The sequence below is a fragment of the Lissotriton helveticus genome, chromosome 11 (genome assembly GCF_964261635.1).
Source record: "Lissotriton helveticus chromosome 11, aLisHel1.1, whole genome shotgun sequence".
NCBI classification, from domain to species: domain Eukaryota; kingdom Metazoa; phylum Chordata; class Amphibia; order Caudata; family Salamandridae; genus Lissotriton; species Lissotriton helveticus.
In genome coordinates this window covers 115,546,890-115,573,115 of record NC_136072.1, presented here as the reverse complement: position 1 = coordinate 115,573,115, position 26,226 = coordinate 115,546,890, and the positions used below count along the sequence as shown (strand labels likewise).

At 46.9% G+C, this 26,226-nt stretch overlaps 1 protein-coding gene across 7 annotated transcripts in view; it reads right to left on the bottom strand.

Annotated features, from left to right (window-relative positions):
• Positions 1-26,226, bottom strand: part of FXR1 (FMR1 autosomal homolog 1) — a 343,266-nt gene that overhangs the window by 163,795 nt on the left and 153,245 nt on the right. For all 7 annotated transcript variants that reach the window (XM_078665656.1, XM_078665660.1, XM_078665655.1 and 4 more), the window contains exon 8: positions 8,081-8,251. In XM_078665656.1, coding sequence (XP_078521782.1) covers positions 8,081-8,251 — 171 coding nt within the window. The remainder of the gene's footprint in view (positions 1-8,080; positions 8,252-26,226) is intronic.

Genomic DNA, 26,226 nt, shown 5'->3' with positions numbered 1-26,226 from the left:
GAGGTGCTCAAGCCTTCACAGGACATCCCAAAAGTTGGAAACTTTGACGTAGGGGTTTTATTAAATACAGATGACTCAATCCAGTGGAAAACTGCAGATGCACTTAAAAGCACATCTGATGGATGCAGAGGCGCAGTAAGACAACCACAATCTGAAGAAAAGTCTAAATAATAAAGAACGATCATGAAATTTGAGATAAAAGATCGTAGATCCCCTCTAACCTATCTTTGTGTAAGGAATCACTTGAGTTTGTGTCCTATGACTTTCAAATGTTGATATCTGGCAATTGGGAAATTTTCATGGCAAAAAAACAATAAAATCGGACAAAATTGAACTTTTTTTCCGTGCTAATATAGGACGAGCAGGTGTTTAGACCAGAAATCTGGGACCTTAACAAATCAGCTTGTCATCTGACAGTATTTGGATGGAAATTTAGAAATACCTTGTTGCTACTTCCAAAGGGCTTTGCTCCAGTGGTCAATCTGAGGAATCAAACTTAAGTTCCTATCTAACCAGGATAACCCTGAGTTAAGTCGAGCAGACTAGGAAGTTTACATCAGTACCTAGAGAACAAATTCTGGGGTGAGGTTATGAAAATGAATACAAAAATAAAAACTGCAGAGGGCTCGAGATGCTTCGAATCTTGTGTGTCTCAGTGTCAAAGGTTACGAATTACATTAACGTCATTGCTGCACAGATTATGCCTTCTGAAAAAGAGGGAAGGAGAAAAGGAGTGGACATATAGATTAGCTATGCTCATAAGGGATGGGGAGCAAAGGTACATGAAGTAAGGAAGTAGAGAGACATTTATTGGGTGGATCTCAACCCTACCCAAGTTGTTCAAAGAATAAACAGAAATATAGGGTAATTTGCTTTGATTAGGACCAACAGTTCAGTCTGCTCCCAAACTGGCAGAAAAAGAAATCTAGCACAATTTAACATCGGTCCAGGGAATAGATCGCATGCAGAAGATCCAGGTTATATTTTTACTACTGTTCACAGCTTGCAGAGCTCTAAGACCAACAGAGCTTTTGCTATATTTAACTTTTTTTTTTTAGCACAAAGGATCTTTTTAATCGAACCAGCTAATAAAAAATGCACTTCTTTTCATAGATAAATGTAGTAGAGTGAATGGACCAAAGGTGTCTATCAATCAATGTCTTCTGCGTCCAATGAATGACGTGTACTCAATACAAAGTCGTCCTTGTACAAAAAAAATTAAAAAATATTGTGAGACATTTGCATCAAATCTATATCTTGGCCTTGCTTGTGAACAGTGACTAGTAGTCCTGGCTTCTTGATATACCTTCGTCAAAAAATTGTTGTCCAGAGATTTTTATTTTTGATTTGTGTTTTTGTACCATTAGAGAAGATATTTAGCTTGGGTAGGCATTGCTAATTCGTGTCAGATTTTTTTGGACGACATTATTAAAAATGGCGGATGTGTTGCAGTGATTATCTAATATTTCAGGAACCCTGAGACCTATATACTTAATTTTGGTATCAAAGAATAGGTTTTGAGGGTCAAGTAGTCTTATAGCGACAGAAAATAACTCCTCAGAGCAACCCTTAAACCATTTTCCAAAATGGCGGCTCCATAATAATTAGTTGTAGCCATCAAATTGGTAATTTAATATTGTTTTTGTTTCAGGTTTTCCATTGATTCAACTTTGTAAACATGAGTGAAGAAGGTGATAGCAGAGGATCTTTACCTCCTGACAGAGTGTTGCAAACTACAAAATCTGAGGACTCCTTCAACAAAGAAAACGGTCTCATAAACCAAACTAATCTGAAAGAAAAGCCATCATCAATTGCGGCTGAACAGAAGAGAGTTTGAGATGCTGCAGAAATACGGCAAGAAGAAGTTCACAAAAGATTGAAACTGATAGGTGAAGAGGATCAAATATTTTATCATTGTAACAACAAGAGTTACAAGTCTTATACACAGGGAAAAAAGCCTATTAAAAATGGGTCAAGAAGTAGCAGAAACCAGTGAATCACAACAAGAATCCGAGTCTTCTGAGAAATCTTCGACCAAACTCAATGCCCATCCACTTATAAGATCGATGTTTACCACTTATCCACCTCCAACAACTGATCAGAAAGCAGAGGATCTTCAATATTTTAGCTGTTGTTTAGCCAGAACAAGTGCCAAAAGGATTGACGAAATAACTAAGTAAAGAGTGTGGAAGTCCCAAAGGGAAAACATTATTTTATGTGCGACGAGTTTCTTTCAAGATGAAGTTTTCAGCCGAGTAGCTCATCTAAACAGCGAGGTGAATGTATTTACAGCAGGTTTGTATGCCCAACCAAACTACATGCTTGCATACTTTCAAAATATGAATATACACTGCACTCCCAGCAGCAACAGAGAGAATTTGTTTTTGACAGTCTGACAAAAAGGATGAGCCACTTATTGTGTTCTCAGCTGATTTGACTCCTAAAGTTCTTGCTGCCACAATAAGATCACAGGATGCAGCAAAATCAGCAGGAACCATATTACATCATGAAAGATTTAGATTTTGGTCTTAATGACAAATATTGTGATGCCTCAGAGCTCTGCAAGTCATGGGAGTCCACAAGAACGTCTGGCTGATGTTGTCTTAACGTTTTTACATCATTGTTTAATATCAGCAAATCAAAACTATTACAAACTAAAGTTCTTGAGTTGGGAACGGAAGCCAACAACATTGATGATGGCTTTGAAGATATAAGCGAAGAAGTGGAGACAATCCCATGAACCGACAGGATTATGCTCTACAAATGCATGTCTTTTCCAAATCATGTATTACAAATAAGGCTCCCTGATTTCCGTTTTTACGGATTTTTACAGATAAATACAGACAGAAAACAACGTGTTTTCTGTCTGCATTTATTTTTAAAAGTGGATAAATACAGAAAATTGTGCTTCTTTTAAGTGACTGTGCCGTTTTTTTTATTTATAGCAGCTGAGCAATTGGACAGCATGGGAAATTAAAAAACAGGATGACATTTCTTTAAATAACAGCATAAGTCAGCATACATTTGGGTATAATGCTAATATTTACCAGTAGATGTATTGTTGTGTAATATTTGGCAGCTTAAATAGCCAAAACAAGACAGACATCAAAGTATGAGTGCGCGTCTATCAGTTAAATAGATCTGGAAATGTACAGTTTTACAACTTCATTTATACGCACAACACAAAATAAATATGGATTAATACAGACTGAAATGGACAAAAAATAAATATCAAAACTGGGAGCCCTAATTATGAATTACACCATGCCAAAAAGAAAACTGCTACACACGAGGAATGTATAAGCAATCTATAAGTGTAAAATTAAAGAGCTAATCACTTCAATGAATAGTATTGGTATATCAAGAAGTTATAATGACAGTACGGAGCAGAAACTTGTTAGCAACTCATGCTGTAAAATCTTGTGAATCCAACTGCACACCACTTACAAGTCATTTTAACAGAACAAGATTTACAACTGCTGCTAGATAAATTTGATTTTGAAGTTAGCTCTTCTTTGTGTGGCACAACCAGTACACATGATACGCACATGGTGCTTTTTCAAGACTGTATTAATGAAGTAGCTGCTGGTTAACAAGCTGTGTCAACTATAGGCATAAATAAACTAAGCAGCAAACTTTTAACCCAACTGCCTTGCCAATGTGTGTAAAATCACTTCAAGCCATCAACCCGTCCCAGTCTACCAGAAAGTTTCAAAGTAGCTGAGGACAAGGCTCTTCTTCTACCGGATGCTGCAATCCGCATAGCTGATTTAACTAAATGTATCATATTGCTTACTCAGTGCTGCCTGAAGGGTGAAGTAAAGCCAGTTCCAAAGGGTGAAGAAAATCTAGTTCCTCTGTGGGCTGGATTTGATGCCCTGATCTCACAGAATACCATCCTACTGAAGAATTTAGGGTATTTACCAGTAATACCATCTTCGGTCACAAACAACGCAACAGTATACACAGCTCTAAAAGAAAATCCAAAATGTATGTGTTCTGCTTGAAGACAAGCCTATCCTGCCACTTTTCTGCAATGAAGGTATTTTTCCGTATTTTAGCTGACATTTTTATGAGCAATCCAGTCGAATTTGATGATCTTTATCCAATGATGGGCGTTTTCCACATGACAAACGTTGGGGTATGGAGGAAGCTCGCTCAGTGGAAGTGGCACAGACGATGCATTTATTCAGTCTGAAATGTTTGGAAGCAAAACTGTCCAGTCAGTATTGAGAAGAACTCATTATGTTTGTTCGTTACAAGGTATGCCGATCATATCTGAGGCTATAGAAACACTGCACTGGAATGCTTTCTGGAAAAAGAATAACAAATTAGGCTTTGCTATCTTTTCTTAGAAGCGAACAAGGAAAAGAGTGCACTTCATTCAAAGGACATAATGCAAAGCCAGGCAATGTTCAATGCACTCAGCTGAAAATCAGGAAACTTGAAAACCAAGTTTGCTGAGTGCGACAAAGAGTGTGAAGAAACACCAGAACTTTGCAAGCACTGGGGAAATGTTTTACTCATGATACCTCTAGTGAAAAACTTAGTACCTGCTAATCGGGAAGGTGATTGGGAGCTGCACGTGAAGACTCTGGAGCCACTGATTGGGTTTCGCGAATTTGATTGCATAAACTACCTGAGATATGGGCCCTGGTATTTGGGAAGAGTGAAAAAGCTAGAGGTGGAAAAACCATATCCGTACAGAAAATTAACCCAAAGACATTATGTGGTGTAAGACAGAGGGAAGGTTCAATGCCGTGGCTCTAGATACATGAAAATGGAACAGACTATCCTGATATCTCAGGAAAGCTCCATGGGAATTGTTGGTCAGACATGTAAAAGTGAATTTGTTGCCCAATGGCAGTTAGTTTACCATGAAGTCCCATTAGGAACGTTTTCAGAGAGATAACAAAATGGACCATCATGAAACTGTTCCTCACCACAAACTTGTGGGAAAGAGCAGGGAATGTTTTAAAAAACATGGTGACAGCCTTCTTCATTTTAAGCAGCAGCAAGAAAACTCCTTTTAAATGACCGAGCCTGTGCGACTACACTACTTCGTGACCAAACAATTCGTGGATAACTATATACGCTTAGGCGGAGGAGCATTGCCCCACTGAGCAAAAAGGAAAAATAAAATTACAATAATTTATCGTTACTGTCATTTTATTTTTCCTATTGCATGCACCCTGTGTGCAGTGTGGGGCGGGCGGAAGGAACTGGCCAGGGGAGTAATGGCTTGCACTCCCAAAGTGCACATGAACTGTTTGGCTGGCCCGCTCAGGGCAACCAAACAGTTCATGCGCACTTTGCATGTTCCTACCAGGCTGCATTACACAGCCTAGTCATGAACATGAACTGGCTTCCTGTTCAAGTGTGAGCGATGACCAACTGCGCTCAGACCAATCACAACGTTGAATTGCAGCATTGTGATTGGCTCAGGGGAGCCTGTGTGCCGGGTGCTTCGTGCTGCTAGCTGGACTGCAGAGGAAGAAGAACGAGGATGTAGGGGAGGCGGCCATTGTAAGGTAAATGTTTTTTTTAATCTACTAATTAACCCCGCCCCATCACCCCTGTCCGGTAGCAGCCGTTAATGCTACTAGATTCCCTGGTACATGGATAAAAACTATATGCAGAACTGAAGCAGGAGAGATTTTTATTGTAAGAGAAAAAGTTGTTCAACATAATCACTATAGCAAAACATCTACGCTTTAATTGCCATAGTAAGAGTTAAGTCCAACCAGCCACTACAAAACAGGTTACAAAAAACAACTTTCACAAGCACATAGAGAAATGAATGTAGCAAAATAAAGGGGTTAATTTATCAAGGACATTCTGTTGCATGATCTTCTTCCAACAAAAAGGTATTTGATGGAGATGCTGCAACCAAACCGGTGAAGCACAAACTTGTACAAGAGCTCAACAAAAACTTTTCACCTGTTGAAAACTGCTGTAGTTGTAGACTATATGTCACAATTACGAATGGCCAAGATTTTATCCATGCAAAACTTTGGATAGGTCGTTCAGACTGTTCTACAGATATCAAAGTCAGTATGCACCTTGAAAGAACTGGACATTGTCTCTGACAGTTATATTGAACGGTCTGTCAAAAATTGTGATAGTCAGACTAATGTCTAAAAGTGGAACAAATAACTTTGCCTGATCAAAAATTTGACACCTATACATGTGCAACTTTTTTTTTTTTGCAGAGTTTTATATAGCGCGAACTAGACCCGAACCGAATCAGGTATCAGAGCGCTTTACATAGCACCAGTTACGTTACATGAGGACACACTTTCATTTTTTTTTTTAGGCACGGAGAGATTAAGTGATTTGCCCAGAATCACAGGAGGTTTTTGGCGTTGTTACCGAGACTCGAACCCAGATCCCCAGGTCCGAGGTCGAGCGCCTTAGCCGTTATGCCAACCCCTCTCCCCCTTGATTAATTTGATTGAAACTTGATTAATTCTAGTCATTAACATCGAACAAGATGAACTTGGAAATGTTAACTCGCCAAAACATTGCTGATGCTTCAGGGAAAACTCAATGTCTAATTATCGCAAGTAGAATGATTGTCAATGAGGAGTTGGCACCTGCAGACATATTCAAAAGGTAGGCAACATATTGTTCAGGAACTTAACAGCAAATTTGAGTAAGCTGACCTTTATGTTGTGCAACATGTTGAGTGGGCTGTTCGAAATGGTTCCCATCAAGTCATTGTAGTGTCAAATGAGACAGATATGATTGTGCAAATTAGATTTGTTGCAATGTTAATACATCTAGGACTCTGAGTTATGGATACATTATGGAACAGGAAAAAAGAAACTTAATCCTGCTTCATATTCCCTACAAGAAACTTGACCCAGAGATGCCCAGTGTTCTTATCAAGGCACATAGTCTTACGGGTGATGATACCATGAGCAAAATTGGAGCAAAGTTTGGAGCTTTAATTGCTGAACCTGTAAAGTTTCTAAAAGGATTTGCTGAGACAGGAGAAGAATGTGACTTTAGAGACGTAGAAAAATACCTTGTGCAAGTGTGGAAAAAGACTTCGGACTGTCACACATTGGATGATCTACATTACAGTAAGTTCTAGAGATCAGTCCCGCTAAGTGACCTTCCACCAACATCCTATTCTGTGCGTGGACACAGTAAAAGAGCGTTCTACTTGTTCAGAAGATGTGTAAATATTTTGGATCATGCATATGTTGAAAAAGATCAGTGGGAATTTGGTTGGGAAGATATTGATGGGGTGCTAAAACCTAAGAAATTTCTAAAGCCTCCATCCACGTACATGTACTTGAAAAACCTGTGCTACAAAAAGATGTCTAAATCGATATGCTCTTCTCAAATGTTCAACATTCTGTAGATGTACCACGAGCAACTGCTGAATAAAATAAAGTCAACTATGAAAATGTGTCTAAAACAGCAGTGAAATATTTATTTTTTATATTCAAAGTATAAACAATGTTTGGTGTAAGCATTAAAGGAATAAAAAACATTAGTTGTTTACTATATATAGCGGAACTGCAAGGAGCTGAGTGTGTGTGTGTGTGTTCTCCCTATTGTATTGACACCCCTCCCCCCCCCAAACCTACGTTTTAACACCAAAATGAGGTATATAGGTCTCATGGTTCCTGAATTATTGAATCATCACTTCAACCGATCCGCCATTTATAAAAATGTCGCCCAGAAAAATTCGGCCCGGTTCAGCAATGTCTACCCAAGCTAAATTACTTCTTGAATGAGCCAAAAACACAAATCAAAAAGGAAAATTACTAGACAACAATTCATTTACGTAGGTATATCAGAGGGCCGAGATTATAGGGCATGGTAACAAAGATGCGTTGAAGCTCAAAAAACAAACCCACCACCAATAAATGTAGTGTTTCAAGATGCAATGCAGATGTATATATTCAACTGCAGTGGGTCCTGTAAAAGACTTTTTTTTAACAAGTTATAAAGGTGTTCTCAAATGTGAAGGATACTTTCACGTAAGATCCCTCAAAATACAGTATTCAAGATACTTGGAATGGAAAGGTATCAAAAACTATCTCCATAAAAATGGATAACCTACCTCACCATAGATGCGAAATGTACCAGTGTCTTCCTCCAGTTCGATTGCAGTCACTCCTGGAACTTTTCTAGCTTGCTGAATAGTGATACCATGTGTCCCTATTGCCAGGCCCATTAAATCTTCTCGGACTGTGAACTCCTCATGAAATGCTGCTGCAAGTTGTTTGGTGCACTGAAGGAAGAACAGTGGTCTATCAAATATAATCATAAAACTGAAGACATTTTACACTAACAAATTAGAGTACTACTGTGTTTGATATAATGGAGCAATTGTTAACAAAGCCTCGATAAGCATGACTGCCAACATAAGAGTAATGTTAAAACTAGCATAGAACAGGGAGATCTGAGGAAGAGGAGGGTATATTAGTACAATAGGTTTTAGCATTTAGGGCACCGGCATCATATTGTACTACAAAAGAAAGCCTCTTAAACCGGCAAGAAAATGCCGGTTTAAGAGGCTTGGTCTTCTTTATTTGCGAAAGTCCAGATTGAGTCTTTTCGCTCTGGTTAGTTTGTGTCACCTAGTGGAATCTAGTTTTTCTTGCAGGTACCCTGGAATCTCGAACTGTATTCCTTCAAATGCCATGCAGGTGGCAGTGAAGTTTCTTTAGGAATAGTGGTTACGATCTTACTTTCTTGCACTTGACACTATAGTGAAGCATGTGAGAAAGCTTACAGAGGTGAGATTCTGGATTTGGTTATCCCTGCTAAAACAGTATTACTGCTTTCTAAATCGCAGAGTGCCAGAGATTCCACAACAGATCTAAATATATTTTTCAGGGGGAATCAAATTATTCACTTTCTTCAATAGGTGTAGTTATTTAGTTGTTGTTTCTGTCAGGTATATTCATTGAAACTCAAGTTTCTGTCTAAGGCGAATGTCAAGGGGTGTGCAAAAATGTGCCCGTTAAGGATAATCCTAGTTCCCTTCTAGGGGTATACTCATCAAAGTCATAAGCACTGAATAGTCCCGCCCACGTGCGGGGACACCGGAGCAATAACAAATTATATGCATATACCTACATATTATATATATACACATACATACATAGACACATACATACATAGGTAATATCCATATATATATATATATATATATATATATATATATATATATATATATATATATATATATATACATATACATACATACATACCCTAGAAACATATTACTGGGTTCAAATATGCCACAATTGCAATGTAAATCTTTTACATTTGAAATAATAAAGAGAGAATAAATCATGATATGTCCATGATACAGAAAAAGAAAACTGCTTCCAGTTTACTTTGAAAACACAGCCTTTATTTTCAAAGGTGAAAAGGCAAGATCATAGAGGCAGATTAGCCTGCATATAGAACAATTGGAAAAATCTGGTGCCGTGCTTTTAAGACCTCCAGGAACCCCCAGGCACCCATCATGCACCACAGGTGACAGTTAGGTCAGTTCTTTTTGGACGGCGTATAACAGTGTAATCACAGCATGGGGAACAGATACATATCTATGGTTATGGTATTCGTGCGGGGAGGAGGGAGGGTTGCTTATGACTTTGATGAGTATACCCCTGGAAGAGAACTAGGATTACAGGTAAGTAAATTATCCTTCTCTTTCAGGGGATACTCATCAATAGTCATAAGCACAGAATAGAGTAGCAAGCACATCCCCATACCCTGCGGACGAATATCAGAATAACCCAACCTGGTAACAAAAGGAATATGCTACTTACCAGTATGCATCTGTTCTTGGCATAGAGGGCTGCAGAGTGGTACATTTATGAATAGATCGCCATCTGGTGTTGGGCTCGGATGATTGCACTTTGTTTTTCTTCTGGAGAAGTCTTTGTCGTCATAGGTGACTCCTCCTCTCGGTGTTAGTGCGCATGGGCATCGGCTCCATCCTTAGATTGTTTTGCCATAGTAGGGTTAGATGGAGTAGTGTAGTGTAGTTCATAAAGATATGCCCATGTAAATGTATCTAAATAAGATAATGTTGGGACAGACACAGGTTTCCGGGGAGGCAGGGAGGGCATGTACCACTCTGCAGCCCTCTATGCCAAGAACAGATGCATACTGGTAAGTAGCATATTCCGTTCGAGGCATATGGGCTGCAGATGGTACATTTATGAATAGATTGTACAGCAGTTACCTCCCTAGCGGTGGTCACCAGTGTCTGTCGCAACTGTCTGAAATAGAGTTTTTAATACAGCTTGGCCCACTCTGGCTTGTTGTGCAGCCTGTACATCAACACAGTAGTGCTTTGTGAATGTATGTGGTGTAGACCAAGTTGCTGCTCTACATATGTCATCTAGGGGAATGTTCCCTAAGAATGCCATAGATGCTCCTAGTTTTCTTGTGGAATGAGCTCTAGGAGGAACAGTTAATGTTCTCTTTGCTTTAATGTAACATATTTGTATACATCTTACAATCCATCTTGCGATGCCTGCTTTAGAGATAGGATTGCCCTTATGTGTTGGGGAAAATGCTACAAATAGTTGTTTAGTTTTCCTGAAGTCTTGTGTTCTTTCTATGTAGTATGAAATGGCTCTTTTAACATCTAGTGTATGTAGAGCCCTTTCTGCCACCGTCTGTGGCTTTGGAAAGAAGACTGGTAATTCCACTGGCTGATTGATGTGGAATGCTGAAATTACTTTAGGCAAGAACTTTGGGTTTGTTCTAAGAACCACTTTATTCTGGTGTATCTGTAGGAATGGTTCTTGTATTGTTAATGCCTGTAACTCGCTTACTCTTCTGAGTGAGGTAATGGCTATAAGGAATGCCACCTTCCATGTAAGGAATTGTATTTCGCACCTATGCATAGGTTCGAAGGGTGGCCCCATTAGTCTGGTGAGTACTACGTTGAGGTTCCAGACTGGGGAAGGTGGTAATCTTGGTGGAATGACTCTTTTAAGCCCTTCCATGAATGCTTTTATCGCTGGTACTCTGAACAGTGATATGCGCTGCCTATTTTGTAGGTATGCTGCTATAGCTGCTAGATGTACTCTGATAGATGTGTACGCTAGATTACATTGCTGTAAGTGTAACAAGTAGCAAATAATCTCCCTTGTTGATACGTCTAGAGGGTTGATATTGTTATTAGTGCAGTGTATAGCAAACCTCTTCCACTTAGCTGCATAGCATGCTCTGGTGGTTGGACGTCTCGCTTGTTTGATTATTTCCTTGCAATTTGGGGGGAGATCTAAGTACCCAAATTCTAGGATTTCAGGAGCCAGATCGCTAAGTTCAATTGAGTTGGATCTGGGTGCATTATCTCTCCATGGTTCTGTGTAAGGTGCATGGGTAGAATTCGTAGCTTTTGATGTGGCACTTGTGAGAGTTGCAGGAGCGTGGTGAACCACGGCTGTCTTGCCCACGTGGGTGCTACTAGTATCATGGTCATTGAATGTTGTTGCAGTTTCCTGACCACTAATGGGATTAGTGGGAGAGGGGGAAAAGCGTATGCAAATTTGTTGGACCAATTTATCCATAACGCATTGCCCTGCGACAGGTGATGTGGGTACCTGGACGCGAAGCTTTGGCATTTTGCGTTCTGATGAGTGGCAAATAGGTCTATCTCTGGTTGTCCCCATCTTTGGAAGAATGGCTGCAGTATTTGTTGGTGCAGTTCCCATTCGTGTATTTGTTCCGACTGTCTGCTTAAGATGTCTGCTATCTGGTTTTGAACTCCTGGTAGGTGTTCGGCTAACAGATAGATGTTTTGAGGAATGGCCCATCTCCAAATCTCCTGTGCTAGTCTGGATAATTGGAGAGAGTGCGTCCCCCCCTGTTTTTGAATATAATACATTGCTGTCATGTTGTCTGTTCTGATCAGGACTGCTTTGTGGATAACATGTATCTGAAAGGCTTTCAATGCTAGAAACACTGCCAGTAGTTCTAGATAGTTGATGTGCAGTGTTTTTTCCTGCACACTCCACCTTCCTTGTACTGTGTATTTGTCCATATGTGCTCCCCATCCGGTGAGCGATGCGTCTGCTGTTATTGTCACCTGTGGAATTGGCTCTAGGAACGACCGCCCCTTGGTAATGTTTGTTCTGTTCCACCACTTCAGAGAGCGGTGTGTGCGGTCGTCTACCAACACCAGATCCGTAATCTGTCCTTGAGCCTGATTCCACTGTGTCGCTAAGCATTCTTGTAGCGGACGCATTTGTAGTTTTGCATATGGTATTAGCAGTATGCAGGATGACATCATACCTAGTAGCTGCATGAACACTCTTGCTGTTAGTGAGTGTTGTGGCTGAAATCTCTGAATGATTGTAAGCATTGCTTGGACTCTTATTGGGTTGGGGTACACTTTGGCTTTTTCTGTGTCTATGGTAGCCCCCAGATATTGTTGAACTTTGTTTGGTTGTAGGTGTGACTTTGTGTAGTTCACCGTGAACCCTAGCTGGTGTAGTAGCTGAATTGTCTTTTGTGTGTGTTGCAGACACTCCTCTTGCGACCTGGCTTTTATTAGCCAGTCGTCCAAGTATGGGAAGACATGAATTTGTTGTCTTCTTAGGTGAGCTGCTACCACTGCCAGGCATTTTGTGAACACCCTTGGTGCCGTCGTGACACCAAATGGGAGGACTTTGAACTGATAATGTTGTCCTTCTACCACAAACCTGAGGTATTTCCTGTGGGCTTTGTGAATAGGGATATGAAAGTAAGCGTCTTTTAGATCCAGTGTAGAAAGAAAGTCCCCTTTCTTCAGTAAAGGAAGTACTTGTTGGAGCGTGACCATGTGGAAATGTTCCGAATTTATGTATGCGTTGAGAGGTCTTAGGTCCAGTATTGGCCTTAGAGACCCGTCCTTTTTGGGGATTAGGAAGTATAGGGAGTATACTCCTGTTCCCTGTTGGTGCTGTGGAACCTTCTCTATGGCATGCTTTTCTAGCAGTGATATTACTTCCTGTTTTAACAGTGTCAGGTGATCTTGTTTCATTGGACGCTGTTTGGGGGGGATGTTTGGTGGGGTAGCTGTGAGTTCTAGGCAATAACCATGTTGGATAATTTGTCTTACCCACTTGTCTGATGTGATGTTTTCCCAGACAGGTAGGAACTGTGATAGGCGTCCCCCTACCGGTGTTATATGGTCTGGGGGAAGCTCTATGAAGTCACTGTTTTGGGGTTGGAGAGTTGCGGTTGTTGTTGTTTCCGCGACCTCTACCCTTGTTGTTGTTACCCCTGTATCCACCTCTAGAATTACCTCTGGGTGATGTAGGTGTAAAAGAGGTTTGCTGTTGGTTTGTACCTGTACTTTTGGATCCTCCTCTATAGGTGGATCTACGAAAGGAACCTCTTTGTGTCGGCTGCTGCAATGCTCCCATTGATTTAACCGTTTCTGTATCCTTTTTCATTTTTTCTAGGGCCTCATCTGTCCCTGTGCCAAAAAGTGTTTTCCCATCAAAAGGTTGATTAAGTAACGAGGTTTGTACCTCTTGTTTGAATCCTGACACTCTGAGCCATGCATGTCTCCTTAGCATGATGCTTGTATTTGTCGACCTTGCCGCAGTTTCTGCCGCGTCTAGGGCGCACTTTATTGAAGTGTTAGTAATTAACTTCCCTTCTTGTATAAGTTGATCAGCTCTCTTTTGATGTTCTTTAGGGAGATGTTTGATGAGTCCTTCTAATTCATCATAATGCGCTCTGTCATACCTTGCAAGTAGTGCTTGCGTATTAGCTATGCGCCAACTGTTTGCCGCTTGAGATGCTACTCTCTTGCCAGAGGCATCTATTAGTTTAGACTCTTTGTCAGGAGGTGGCGCTTCTCCCGTAGATAAAGAGTTTGCTCTCTTGCGAGCGTTTGTGACCACTAGTGAGTCTAGAGGAATTTGTCCCTTAATGTATATTGGGTCTTTTGGAGCTGCCCTATATTTTTTATCAATTCTTGGGTTCAATACCCTAGCCCTCACTGGGTCTTTGAATATCTCTGATGTATGACTGAGAAGGCCTTTTAGCATTGGTAGTGTTCCTGATGTTCTTTGTGCAGTAGGTAGTGTCTCTAATAAGAAGTCCTGTACTAGAGGTTCTGTATGTAGGTCTACCTTATGAAATGTTGCTGCTCTAGTAATGAGTTGTGCAAACCCAGTATTGTCATCAGGAGGTGAAGGTTTTGAGGGATATGACTCAAGGTCGGTATCATTACCTGATCCCACATTATACTCCTCCCATGGGTCTGCCTCCTCTGGGATTGTGTCCTCATCATCCCCAGGGTGTCCCCCCTCCCCTGTGTCACTTTCTCCATCTGTTGTAGGTGTAGATGGACGTGTGGGAGGAATATCTGGCCTATTGTGAGGAATAGGCGAAGATGGTGTGTGAGGTTTGGGAGAAGGGGGAGGAGTTGTATTCGTCCCCATTGTTCTCTTCTTTGGATGAGCCTTGTCGTCCAAATGTTCATGTTTCCTCTCTTTAGGTAGCTCTGTGACTACCTTGCCAGTCTTTGGGTCAATAAACAAAGTCTTTTGTTTAGGATCCGTTCCGTGTTCCTGTGTCGGTACCGCAGTTTTCGGTTCCGAAAGGTGTCTTTTCTTTGAAATGTCCATTTGTGTTTTTGGTGCCGAAGTTTTGTTCGGATCCGATTTCTTCGGTATCGAAGATGTCCCCGGTGTCGAGGGTGTTTTCGGCGCCGAAGCGTGTTTCGGTGTCGACATGGACTGCTTCGACTTCGAGCTTTCCTTGACCTGGTGCTTCGGTGTCGATGTGGTTGGTTTATCGGAACCGGAACCACTATGATGGGGGACCGAGTGTTTCGGTTTCTGTTTCGTTGCCGGGCTCGAAGGCGGGGCGTTGGAAACTTTTTTCGGTTGTCTGACCGGGCTCGAGGGCGGGGTCGACACCGTGCGGGGTCTGTTTTTCGGTAAAGGGACGTCGTCACTCACGGTTTGTTGGACGTCGATCTCCTCGACGTCGGACTCGTCCGCTTCTGACCCCGCCTCGTCGGCCTCTTCTTCCTCCTCTTCTGGTTGCTGGTCCTCGAACAGCTCCGGGATTGCTTGTGACTGCATTCTCGATACCTCGTGTCTTCGGGCTCGACGGTTTCTAATCGTCGACTTTGACGAGAACGCTGCACAGGCCTCACAGTCCCTGGATTCGTGTTCAGGGGACAAGCAGAGGTTGCACACTTCGTGTAGGTCCTTGTGTGGGAACTTAGCACCACACGTTGGAAATTTTTTGAATGGAGTCCTTTCCATGGACCCCGGGCTGGACTACGTCGAGTTTCTCGTAGTCGTCGTCCTTCGAATCGCGTCGGTATGGAGTGAAGTCGCGTTCGATAACGATACCGTCGATTTGGAAAGGAATACGCGCCGGTTATAACCTTCTTTGTTGAAGTCGGTCCGGAGCGCTTCGATCCTCATCCGAACCCGATGGCGGAAAAAAACAATCTAAGGATGGAGCCGATGCCCATGCGCACTAACACCGAGAGGAGGAGTCACCTATGACGACAAAGACTTCTCCAGAAGAAAAACAAAGTGCAATCATCCGAGCCCAACACCAGATGGCGATCTATTCATAAATGTACCATCTGCAGCCCATATGCCTCGAACCATATATTACCCAAACAAGTTTCTAAAGGATGCTTGCCCAAACCTAGCATCAGCTTGAGTGTCAGAATAAAGGCAATAATGGCGTGCGAAAGTGTGCAGCGAACGCCATGTTGCCGCTTTACATATTTCCTGAACAGGTACATTACTAAGCATCGCTATAGTAGCGGCTTTACCCTTTGTAGAATGACTCTCTGCTTATCCGGGAGCTGCTTGTGTGCCAGCTGATAGGATAACATGATACATGCCACTATCCATCTAGCAATGGACCTTTCAGAGGCAGGAAAACCTGTGTTCAATGGACCATAATTGACACACAGCGTGCCCACCTTCCGTACACTCTTTGTTTTATCTAGATAACACTTTAACACTCTTTTCAGATCTAGAGAGTGCAAAGTTCTCTCAGCAGGGGTGACACGGTTTGCAAAGAAAGTAGGAAGAGTAATTGACTGTTTGATGTGAAACTCCGAGACCACCTTAGGAAGGAACCTCGGGTGAGTACTAAGCATCACTCTACTCTAAACAAGATAAGTCTCTGAAGAGCACAAGGCTTGTATCTCGCTCACTCTGCAAGAAGCAGATGTGATTGCCATGAGAAATGCAGTCTTCCATGAAAGATGTTGCAGGGCGGCTTTGTGGATAGGTTTGACTGGGGGTCCCATTAACTTAGAGAGGACCACGTTAAGCTCCCAGGGAGGAGATGGGCACCTACCTGGTGGGTAGACCTTTTTAAGACCCTCCAGGAAGTCCTTGACAACTGGCATCTGAAAGAAAGAGACCTGAGTGGGGGACTTTCTATATGCTGTTATCGCTGCCAGGTGAACCTTTATGGAGAAATATTGCAAACCTGCTTTGGCCAAATGAACAAGTTACTTACCTTCGGTAACGATATATCTGTAAGAAACAGTAGTTAGTATTAGATTCCTTACCTTAGAATATCCCCAGGCGTCAGTCTGGATCCGGAAACTTTTGCGTAGCAGTACCCCTGCGCGTCGGTAGGCGTCGTCTGCAGGCGTCCCCTGCGGCTCCGCGTCGTCGGGCGCCGTGATGACGTCGCTGGAGTATATAGACGCCGCCTCCGCGCGCTGACGTCAGTTCTTTGCACACAGCTTTTCCGCGCCAGAACACGCAGAGCCATGTGAGAACCAACACTGGTGCCATTTGAAACTAGGGCCCTGAAAGGGATGTCCCTAACCCTAGGTATCAGTTCGCAGAACGGGGAGGATGGGCGGGGCGGTAAGGAATCTAATACTAACTACTGTTTCTTACAGATATATCGTTACCGAAGGTAAGTAACTTGTTCATCTGAAAGAAACAGGTTAGTATTAGATTCCTTACCTTAGAATAGATACCCCAGCAATACCAACCCCGGTGGTGGGTCTGCGAACCAATACAACCTACACCAGAAAGTCCTGGAGGACCGAACGGCCAAAGAAGCCATCCCTCCGGACTTGACTGTCCAGGCAGTAGTGCCTCGCAAAGGTGTGCAGCGAGGCCCACGTGGCCGCCTGGCAAATGTCCTGCAAAGGGACTCCCCGGCCCAGGGCAGTAGTAGCCGCCGTGGCCCGAGTGGAATGGGCCCTCAGCCCAACAGGAGGCTCCTTCCGAGCCAAAGAGTAGCATGCTTTGATGCACAGGACGACCCACCGAGAGATGGTCCGTTTCTGTACCGCCCTTCCCTTCTTCTCACCCACGTAGCCAACAAACAGTTGGTCATCCACCCGGAACTGGCGTGTGCGATCCATATAGAATGAAAGCGCACGTTTTGGGTCCAGACGATGGAGCCGCTCTTCATCCTTTGAAGGATGCGGAGGCGGGAAGAAGGAGGGCAAGGTGATGGACTGCCCAATGTGAAAAGCAGAGACTACCTTGGGCAGGAAAGAAGGTCTGGTCCGAAGAACCACCTTATCAGGATGAACAGACAAGAAAGGAGGTTGAACAGAAAGAGCCTGGAGCTCACTCACTCTCCTGGCAGAGGTGATGGCTACCAGGAAGGCCGTCTTTAAGGTGAGAAGACGGAGAGGACAGGAATGAAGGGGCTCAAAGGGAGCGCACATCAGGAAAGTCAAAACCAGGTACAAGTCCCACTGAGGCATCACGAACGGAGCTGGAGGATACATGTGCGTGATGCCCTTTAAGAATCTTAACACAATAGGGGACTTGAACAAAGATGGCTGATCAGGTAGCCTCAAGAAGGCGGAAAGGGCAGAAAGATAGCCCTTGATAGTGCCCAGAGCAGAGCCCTGCTGGGCAAGGGAAAGGAGGAAGAGGAGAACCTCAGATAGAGGGGCAGAAAGGGGATCCACAGCCTTTGCTGTGCACCATGCCACAAATCTGTTCCACCGGCAGGCGTATACCGACTTTGTGGAGGGACGCCTGGCTGCCAGAATGACATCACAGACTTCAGGAGGCAAGTCAAATGGCCTCAACTGTCGCCGCTCAATCTCCACGCATGGAGGTGGAGACTGGACAGGTTCGGGTGGAGGACCGTCCCCTGCTGCTGCGACAGAAGGTCCTCCTGAAGGGGCAGGCGGATCGAGGGACCGACTGTCATGCTGAGTAGCTCGGGATACCAGTACCTTCGAGCCCAGTCCGGAGCCACAAGGATAACTTGGGCCCGGTCGCGCCTGATCTTCTTCAGCACTCTGGGCAGAAGTGGTATAGGCGGAAAGGCGTACAACAGACCGCAACTCCACTCGCGCCGAAAGGCGTCGCCGAGCGAGTGCCGTCTTGGAAACTCCAACGCGCAGAACTGATGACATTGCGCGTTCTCTTCTGTGGCGAATAGATCTAACCAAGGCTCTCCCCATTGCTGAAAGAGGCCTCTCGCCACATCCGAGTTCAGACGCCATTCGTGATCCACCGAGCACCGACGGCTGAGTTCGTCCGCCCTGGCGTTCAGAGAACCTGCCAGGTGTTGAACCGTCAGAGTCACGCCCTGACGTTCCAGCCATTGCCAGAGGCGCAGAGCCTCTTGGCAAAGGGTCCACGACCCCACACCGCCCTGTTTGTTGCAGTACCACATGGCGGTGGTGTTGTCCGTGAACACCTGCACTACACTCCCGTTGACAAAGGGGAGGAATGCCTTCAGTGCCAGGCGAATCGCCCGCAGCTCCAACATGTTGATATGGAGCCGGGACTCCGCCGGAGACCAGAGGCCTCTGATCTCCGCCTCTCCCAAGTGGCCACCCCAGCCTTGGAGGGACGCGTCCGTCACAACCACGTGCTCCGGCTGGGGAAGGGAGAGGGATCTGCCCCTGACCCAATCGCGGTCTGTAAGCCACCACTGCAACTGTCTCGCAGTGCCCTCCGAGATCAGGACATGGTCGGATAGGTTGCCCTGATGCTGGGCCCACTGAAACTTCAGGTCCCACTGCAGAGCCCGCATCCGCCATCTGGCGTGATGCACCAGAAGGATGCAGGAGGCCATCAGCCCCAGAAGCCGCAGCGTCAACCTGACCGAAACCCGGGATAACGGCTGAAAGATGGGAATCAGAGCCTGAATATCCCGGACCCGCCGTTCCGGGGGATAAACCCGAAACTGCGCCGAGTCGAGAACCGCTCCGATGAAAAGGAGCTTTTGAGAGGGACACAGGTGTGATTTCGGCACATTGATGGAAAACCCCAACTCGTGCAGGAGGTCTGCCGTCATCTGAAGGTGGTGGACGACTGTCTGGGGCGAGCCCGCCTTCAACAGCCAGTCGTCGAGGTAGGGGAAGACTGAAACCCCTAACCGGCGCAGATGAGCTGCGACCACCGCCATCACTTTCGTGAACACCCGTGGGGCGCTGGTAAGGCCGAATGGGAGCACGATAAACTGAAAATGCTCGTGGCCTACCGTGAACCGCAGGTAACGCCGGTGGGCCGGCAGGACGGGGATGTGAAAGTACGCATCCTGCAAGTCCAACGCTACCATCCAGTCGTGTGGGTCTAGAGCAGCCAAGACCTGAGCCAAAGTCAACATCTTGAACTTCTCCTTCCGGAGGAAGCCGTTGACGTTCCGTAGATCCAAGATAGGACGCAGGCCTCCCTTGTCCTTCTTGGGTACCAGAAAGTAGTGGGAGTAGCAACCACACCCTACTTCTGGCCCAGGAACGCGCTCGATGGCCCCCTTGGCCAAGAGGGCCGTAACTTCCTCCTGCAGAAGTGCCAAGTGGTCCCCCGACACACGGTGGTTCTGCGGTGGCATGGCTGGAGGAGTGGACTCGAAGGGGAGGGCATAGCCCCTTCGGACAAGCTGCAGCACCCACCTGTCCGATGTTATCGCGCGCCAGCGGGAGTGGTGATGGCGAACCCTGCCACCCACTGGCGTCACGTGAGCCCGAAAGCTCGGACTAGGAAGGCTTGGATGCCGCAGCGGAGGGAGGCGTGGACTGACCACGACGCTGGCCTCTACCGCCACCACGGCGGAAACCACGGGCGCCACCGCGCTGGGGAGCGCTCTGCGCCGCGTGGCTGGCAGCACGTGTGGGACCTCCTCTCCCTTGGCCACGAAAGGGCCGAAACGAACCCGTCTGCTGGCGCTGGGTCTGGGTCGAGAGACCCAAGGACTTGGCCGTGACCCTGGAGTCCTTGAAGCGCTCCAGCGCGTGGTCCGCTTTGTCACCAAATAGGCGACTGCCATCAAATGGCATGTCCATAAGCGTATTTTGGACGTCTGGTGAGAAGTTGGCAGATCTCAGCCAGGCATGGCGACGAATCGCCACCGTAGTGGACATGGCTCGTCCCAGTGAGTCCGTGGTGTCCAGACCACAACGGATCGAGTACCGCGCCGCATCCCGGCCTTCAACAAAGGCCCGGGTGAGCTTGTCCCGCACTTCCTGGGGGCATTGCGGCAAACACTCCTCGACCGTATCCCACAGGGAGTGGGTGTAGCGGCCCAAGAGGCACGCGGTGTTACAAGACCGCAGCCCAGCACTCAAAGAGGAAAACACTTTCTTTCCAAATTGGTCGTACCTCTTTGATTCCCGGTCGGGCGGAGCCGACGGAAATGCGGACTGCGAAGTGGAGGCCTGGATCACCAGACTCTCCGGGGAGGGATGGGTGGACAGGAAGGCAGGGTCGTCCGCGCAGGGACGGTGACGCCTGGCAACGTTCCGGTCAACCGGCGCACCAGAGGCGGGCCTGGACCAGGTGCCCAGAAGGACATCCGTCAGGGCCTCATTAAACGGCAGCAGAGGCTCCTGGGGGCATGACTGCGGTTTAAAAACTTCCGTCAGGATATTCGGTTTGACCTTCGCGACGGGGAGCTCAAGGTGTAAGGCCTTGGCAGCCCTCATCAGGACCACCGAATAGGCAGCACCCGCCTCGGACGCTACAGGGGACGGAGAGACAAACCCAGGGTTGGGCGACTCGTCCAGGCCACTGGCATCACCCAGATCACCTACCCAGTCCACATCGTACTGGCAGGCACGGGACAGAGGGTCCTCAGACCCCTCCCAACCCTCTCCATACTCCTCCTCGTCATACCCATATTCTGGGTCGACGATATAGACATCGGGGTCAACGGGCCCCATCGGCGTCGGGTCCGGCGTCGGCCGACGCCGGTCCGGCTCCGAGTCCGGAGTCGGGGAGGAAAGGGGGGTGGCGCCGCGCGGCGTCGGTGCCGGGGACCCGACGCCGGCCGGAGCCGACGGCGGAGTCGCTGCACCACGCGGGGGCGGTACCACGGGCTGGCCCACAGGAACCGACGCCGGAGAGGCCGGGAGACCAGCCGGCGACGAACCAGAGGGAACCAGCGGCGCCGGGGCCGGAGCCACCGGCGGCGCCGGGGCAGGAGCACCCGAACCGCTCGGGCCCCCAGACGGGACCGACGGGCCCGCAGGCGCCGAAGGCCCCGCCGGAGAAGACCTCGCCCTCATAGCAATGAGGAAGGCCTCGATCTCCTCACGCGACGCGCCTTCCCCAGGGACCGACAGGTGTGGGGTAGACGGCGTCGGCGACCCATGCGGGACCGCGGGGGTGGGGTCACCCGAGCCCCCGGCCGCAGCACGCGGGCGTCGGGGGGGAGTCGGGGGTGCGATGGCGACGCCCCGACTTCTTGTGCTTACCTGACGAGCCGGAGGAATGGTGGCGACTCCCGGAGCGCCCATGGCGGCTCCGCGACCGCTCCCTCGACCGCTCCCTCGACCTCCGACCGGACCGGGACCGCTCTCGACGCGGGGCCGACAACCGGAGTTCGAGAAGCTTGCGGGACCGCTCCCGCCTAGCTTTTCCAGTCAAGGCCCGACAGTCGACGCAGGACTCCACGTCGTGGTCCGCGCCCAGACACCGGAGGCAGAGTCGATGGTGGTCGGTGACCGACATCATGCGGTCGCACTCGTCACAACTCTTGAAACCGGGCATCCTACCGGCACCGTAAAGATCAATCAGTTAACAAAAAACTTGGTCAAAAGACCGGAGTACTGCTCTTCGGATCTGCGCTAACTGGCGCGGAAAAAAGAAGAACTGACGTCAGCGCGCGGAGGCGGCGTCTATATACTCCAGCGACGTCATCACGGCGCACGACGCCGACGACGCGGAGCCGCAGGGGACGCCTGCAGACGACGCCTACCGACGCGCAGGGGTACTGCTACGCAAAAGTTTCTGGATCCAGACTGACGCCTGGGGATATTCTAAGGTAAGGAATCTAATACTAACCTGTTTCTTTCAGATACAGTAAGTAGGGTAACCTGTTCCTGACCTCAAATAGGGTCGTGACCCTCAGCAGTACACCACATATAAAAGCGCGTCCACTTAAAAAAGTAAGACTTTCTCGTAGAAGGTCTCCGTGCCTCCTTCAAGATCTGCATGCAGTCTTGAGAGAGACCTAATTTTCCATATTGGATGAACTCAGGAGCCATGCTGCTAACCTCAGGGGTGGCAGGTTGGGTGGGGGAGTGCCTCGACACACCTTGCCGCCCGCCTTGGTCAGTCGATCCGGATGACATGGTAATCTCCTGTGTGGTACTTTGGACAGATGAAGAAGGTCCGGGTACCACCATTGGCGAGGCCACTCTGGCGCAACCAGGATCTTCTCTGTCTTGGATTCGTACAGTTTCCTGATCACCAGGGAATGAGGGGGACTGGTGGAAAGGCGTACAGTAATGTCTCTGACCAGTCTATCAACAGATCATTCCCCTTGGAGCCTGGTTGAGGGTATCTGGAGGCGAAGTCGAGGCATTTTGCGCTTTCTGCGACCGCGAAGAGATCTAGGTCTGGTATTCCCCAGCTGTGAAAGAGGTCTTGCACCACTTCTTGTTTTAGCACCCAGTCGTGTGCTTCTGAGAAATGTCTTGCTTAGGCCGTCCGCTTGGACGTTGAGGAAGCCTGGTAAGTCAATTGCGGAAATCTTCATGTCTCGTGCTAGAAGCCACTTCCAAATCACCTGCGCTTCTAACGACAGGGGTCATGAACTGGTGCCCCCCCTGCTTGTTCAGGTAGTACATCGTTGTTGTATTGTCCATCTGAACAAGCAGAGCATTCGATTTGATGGAAGGAAAAAACGCCTTGAGAGCCAGATGCATTGCTCTGAGCTTCAGCATGTTTATGTGGTAAAGCGGTTCTCTCTCTGACCACATTCCTTGGATCTGTAGGGACCCCATGTGAGTGCCCCATCCCTGAAAGGACGCATCCGGCACCAGAGTCTGCTTGGGCAGTTCCTCTTGAAAGGGGGCTCCTATCAGGAGATGAGTCCGTCGCATCCACCATCTGATGGAGAGCCGGATAGACAGAGTTATAGTTATAGTGTCCTCCCAGCAATTGGAAATTTGCGACCATTGATCCTCTAGAGTCTGCTGTAGAGGTCTCATGTGAAGTCTGGCATTTGGAACTAGAAAAATGCGCAAGGCCGTCAAACCTAGTAGAGATGAGACCTGCCTGGCCGTGGGATGAGGTATCTTCAGGAGGGTCTGGCACTTGTGGAAAAGGGATGATAGTCTCTCCTCCTAAGGATACCCTTTTGCGTGTACTGTTCTAAAGTTGCATCTAGGCAATGGATCCTCTTAGTTGGATTAAGGATGGATTTTTTTTAATGGACGTGCAGACCTAACTGATGCAGAAAATGAATGCAGCAAGAGAGGTGTTTCTGTAGAAGAGTTGGAGCGGCACACTTGAGAAGCCAATCGTCTAGGTAAGGGTAGATGAAGATTTGTTTCTCCTTAAGAATGCAGATACTACTGCCATGCACTTCGAACATGTGCAAGGCGCTGATTTCAGCCCGAAAGGCAGGACTGTGAACTGCAAGTCGTCTGATTGAATCTGGAACCTTAGAAACTTCCGATGCTTTGGAGAGACTGGGAAGTGGAAATAGGCATCTTGATGATCTACAAAGCACATCCAATCCACCTGAGTTAAGTGCGGGATTATTTATGTAACACCAGCATTCTGAACCTCTCCCTCAGAACGAACTTGTTGAGAAGCCTTAGATCTAGTATAGGTCTTAACTCTTTGTTTGGACCTTTCTTTGGGAACAAGAAGTATCTGGAGTAGATTCCTTGACGACGTTGATGCCATGGGACCTCTTCGATGACCTCCTTTAGGAGTAGAGAGGAAAATTCTTCCCTTAGAAGACTTATGCGATGGATGACAGTTTGTCAAGGAGGAATAGCAGGTGGTGGGGACTTGAACCTGATGGAGTACCCATTCCTCACAATATTGAGCACCCACTTCTCTAGTGTGATTTTGGTCCACTCTTCCAAATAAAAACGGATAACAACCCCCCCCCCCCCCCCCCCCCGGAGTGGGTAACGGAGATTGGGGAAGCAAGCATTCACTGCTTCTGTTGTTGCTTAGTAGCAGGTGTGGATTGTCTCGAGATTCCTCCTCGTCCTCTACCAGAACGACGCGGATTTGACTGAGATTTTCCTTGATGCTGTTGGGAAGACCACTGAGGGGTTTGAACCCTCTGATGATATTGTCGTCAGTCATAGGGATGATAGCGTCGCCTGAAGTCCTTCCTCTTCTCCTCAGACCAGCCCCCTTCACAGTGTCTAGTTTGGTCTTCATTCTAGACATTTCGTCATCAGCGTGAGAGCTGAAGAGCGATGTACCATTGAAGGGAAGATTTAGATACCGATGTTGAGCCTCTAGCTTCAAACCAGTCAGTTTCAGCCAGGAAGAGCGGCGGGCACGGATCCCATGTGAATATCCATGGGCAGCGAGATCAGAGGCATCCGCTTCAGCACTTATGACCTAATTGCACACCAGACCCCCTCCTGAAGGATCTCCTGGAAGCCCTGACTGTCTTGCTTTGGTAGCTTCTCTGTGAAGCTTGCAAGAGAGTCCCACAGAGAGCGGTCATACCAACTCAGTAAGGCCAAGGCGCTGGCTACCTTCATATAGGGTGCGGAGGTTTTGCACATCCTCTTGCCAATGAAATCCATGGCCTTACTGTCTTTACCGGGGTTACCGCAGATGATGATGAATATGCTACTTACCAGTATGCATCTGTTCTTGGCATGTAGGGCTGCTAACATTCATATCTTAGCATTAGATCGCCGCCTAGTGTTGGGCTCGGATGATTGCACATTGTTGTCCTGGAAGAGTCTTCGAAGTATCCTGAGATAGGTGGCTCCTCCCCTGGACTACAGTGCGCATGGGCATCGGCTCCATCCCCAGATTGTTTTTCGCCATTGTGGCAGGAGATGGAGTGAAAGTGTAAAGGATGTCCATGCTAACGAATAAATACAATAGTATATCTGCAGCTGCGACAGGCACCGGGGAGGAGGGCGGGCGATATGAATGTTAGCAGCCCTACATGCCAAGAACAGATGCATACTGGTAAGTAGCATATTCAGTTCGAGGCATGTGGGCTGCTAAATTCATATCTTAGCATAGAATACATAGCAGTCCCTCCATCAGCGGCGGTTGCCCGTGCCAGCTGCAGAAACCTGAAAAAGTGTCTTGAGAACAGCCTGTCCTACAGCTGCTTGCTGCTTGGAATGCACATCAACACAGTAGTGTTTTGTGAAGGTATGTGGTGTGACCCACGTGGCTGCTCTGCAAATATCCTCTAAAGGAATGTTCCCTAGGAAAGCCATGGATGCCCCCAGTTTGCGTGTGGAGTGCGCTCTGGGGGGTATTGTTAAAGTGCGCTTGGCTTTTCGATAACATATCTGGATGCACTTAACAATCCACCTGGCTATCCCTGCTTTGGAAATTGGGTTGCCTTTGTGTTGTGGTGCGAAGGCAACAAAGAGTTGTTTTGTCTTTCTAAAGGGTTGTGTTCTGTCTATGTAGTACATCAACGCCCTCCGTACATCTAAGGTATGGAGCATTCTTTCCGCCACCGTTTGCGGGTTTTGAAAGAATGCTGGTAAGTCAATAGTTTGGTTAAGATGAAACTGTGACACCACCTTAGGAAGGAATTTAGGGTTAGTGCGTAGCACTACCCTATTTGGGTGAATTTGAATGAACGGCTCTTGTATGGTGAGTGCTTGCAGCTCACTGACACGCCTCAGAGACGTAATAGCTATCAGAAAGGCCACTTTCCACGTAAGGAATTGGAGCTCACACGAGTGCAGTGGCTCAAATGGTGGCCCCATCAGTCTGGTGAGAACGACGTTGAGGTTCCACACCGGAGCTGGTGGTGTTCTTGGGGGAATGACTCTCTTCAGACCTTCAAGGAAGGCTT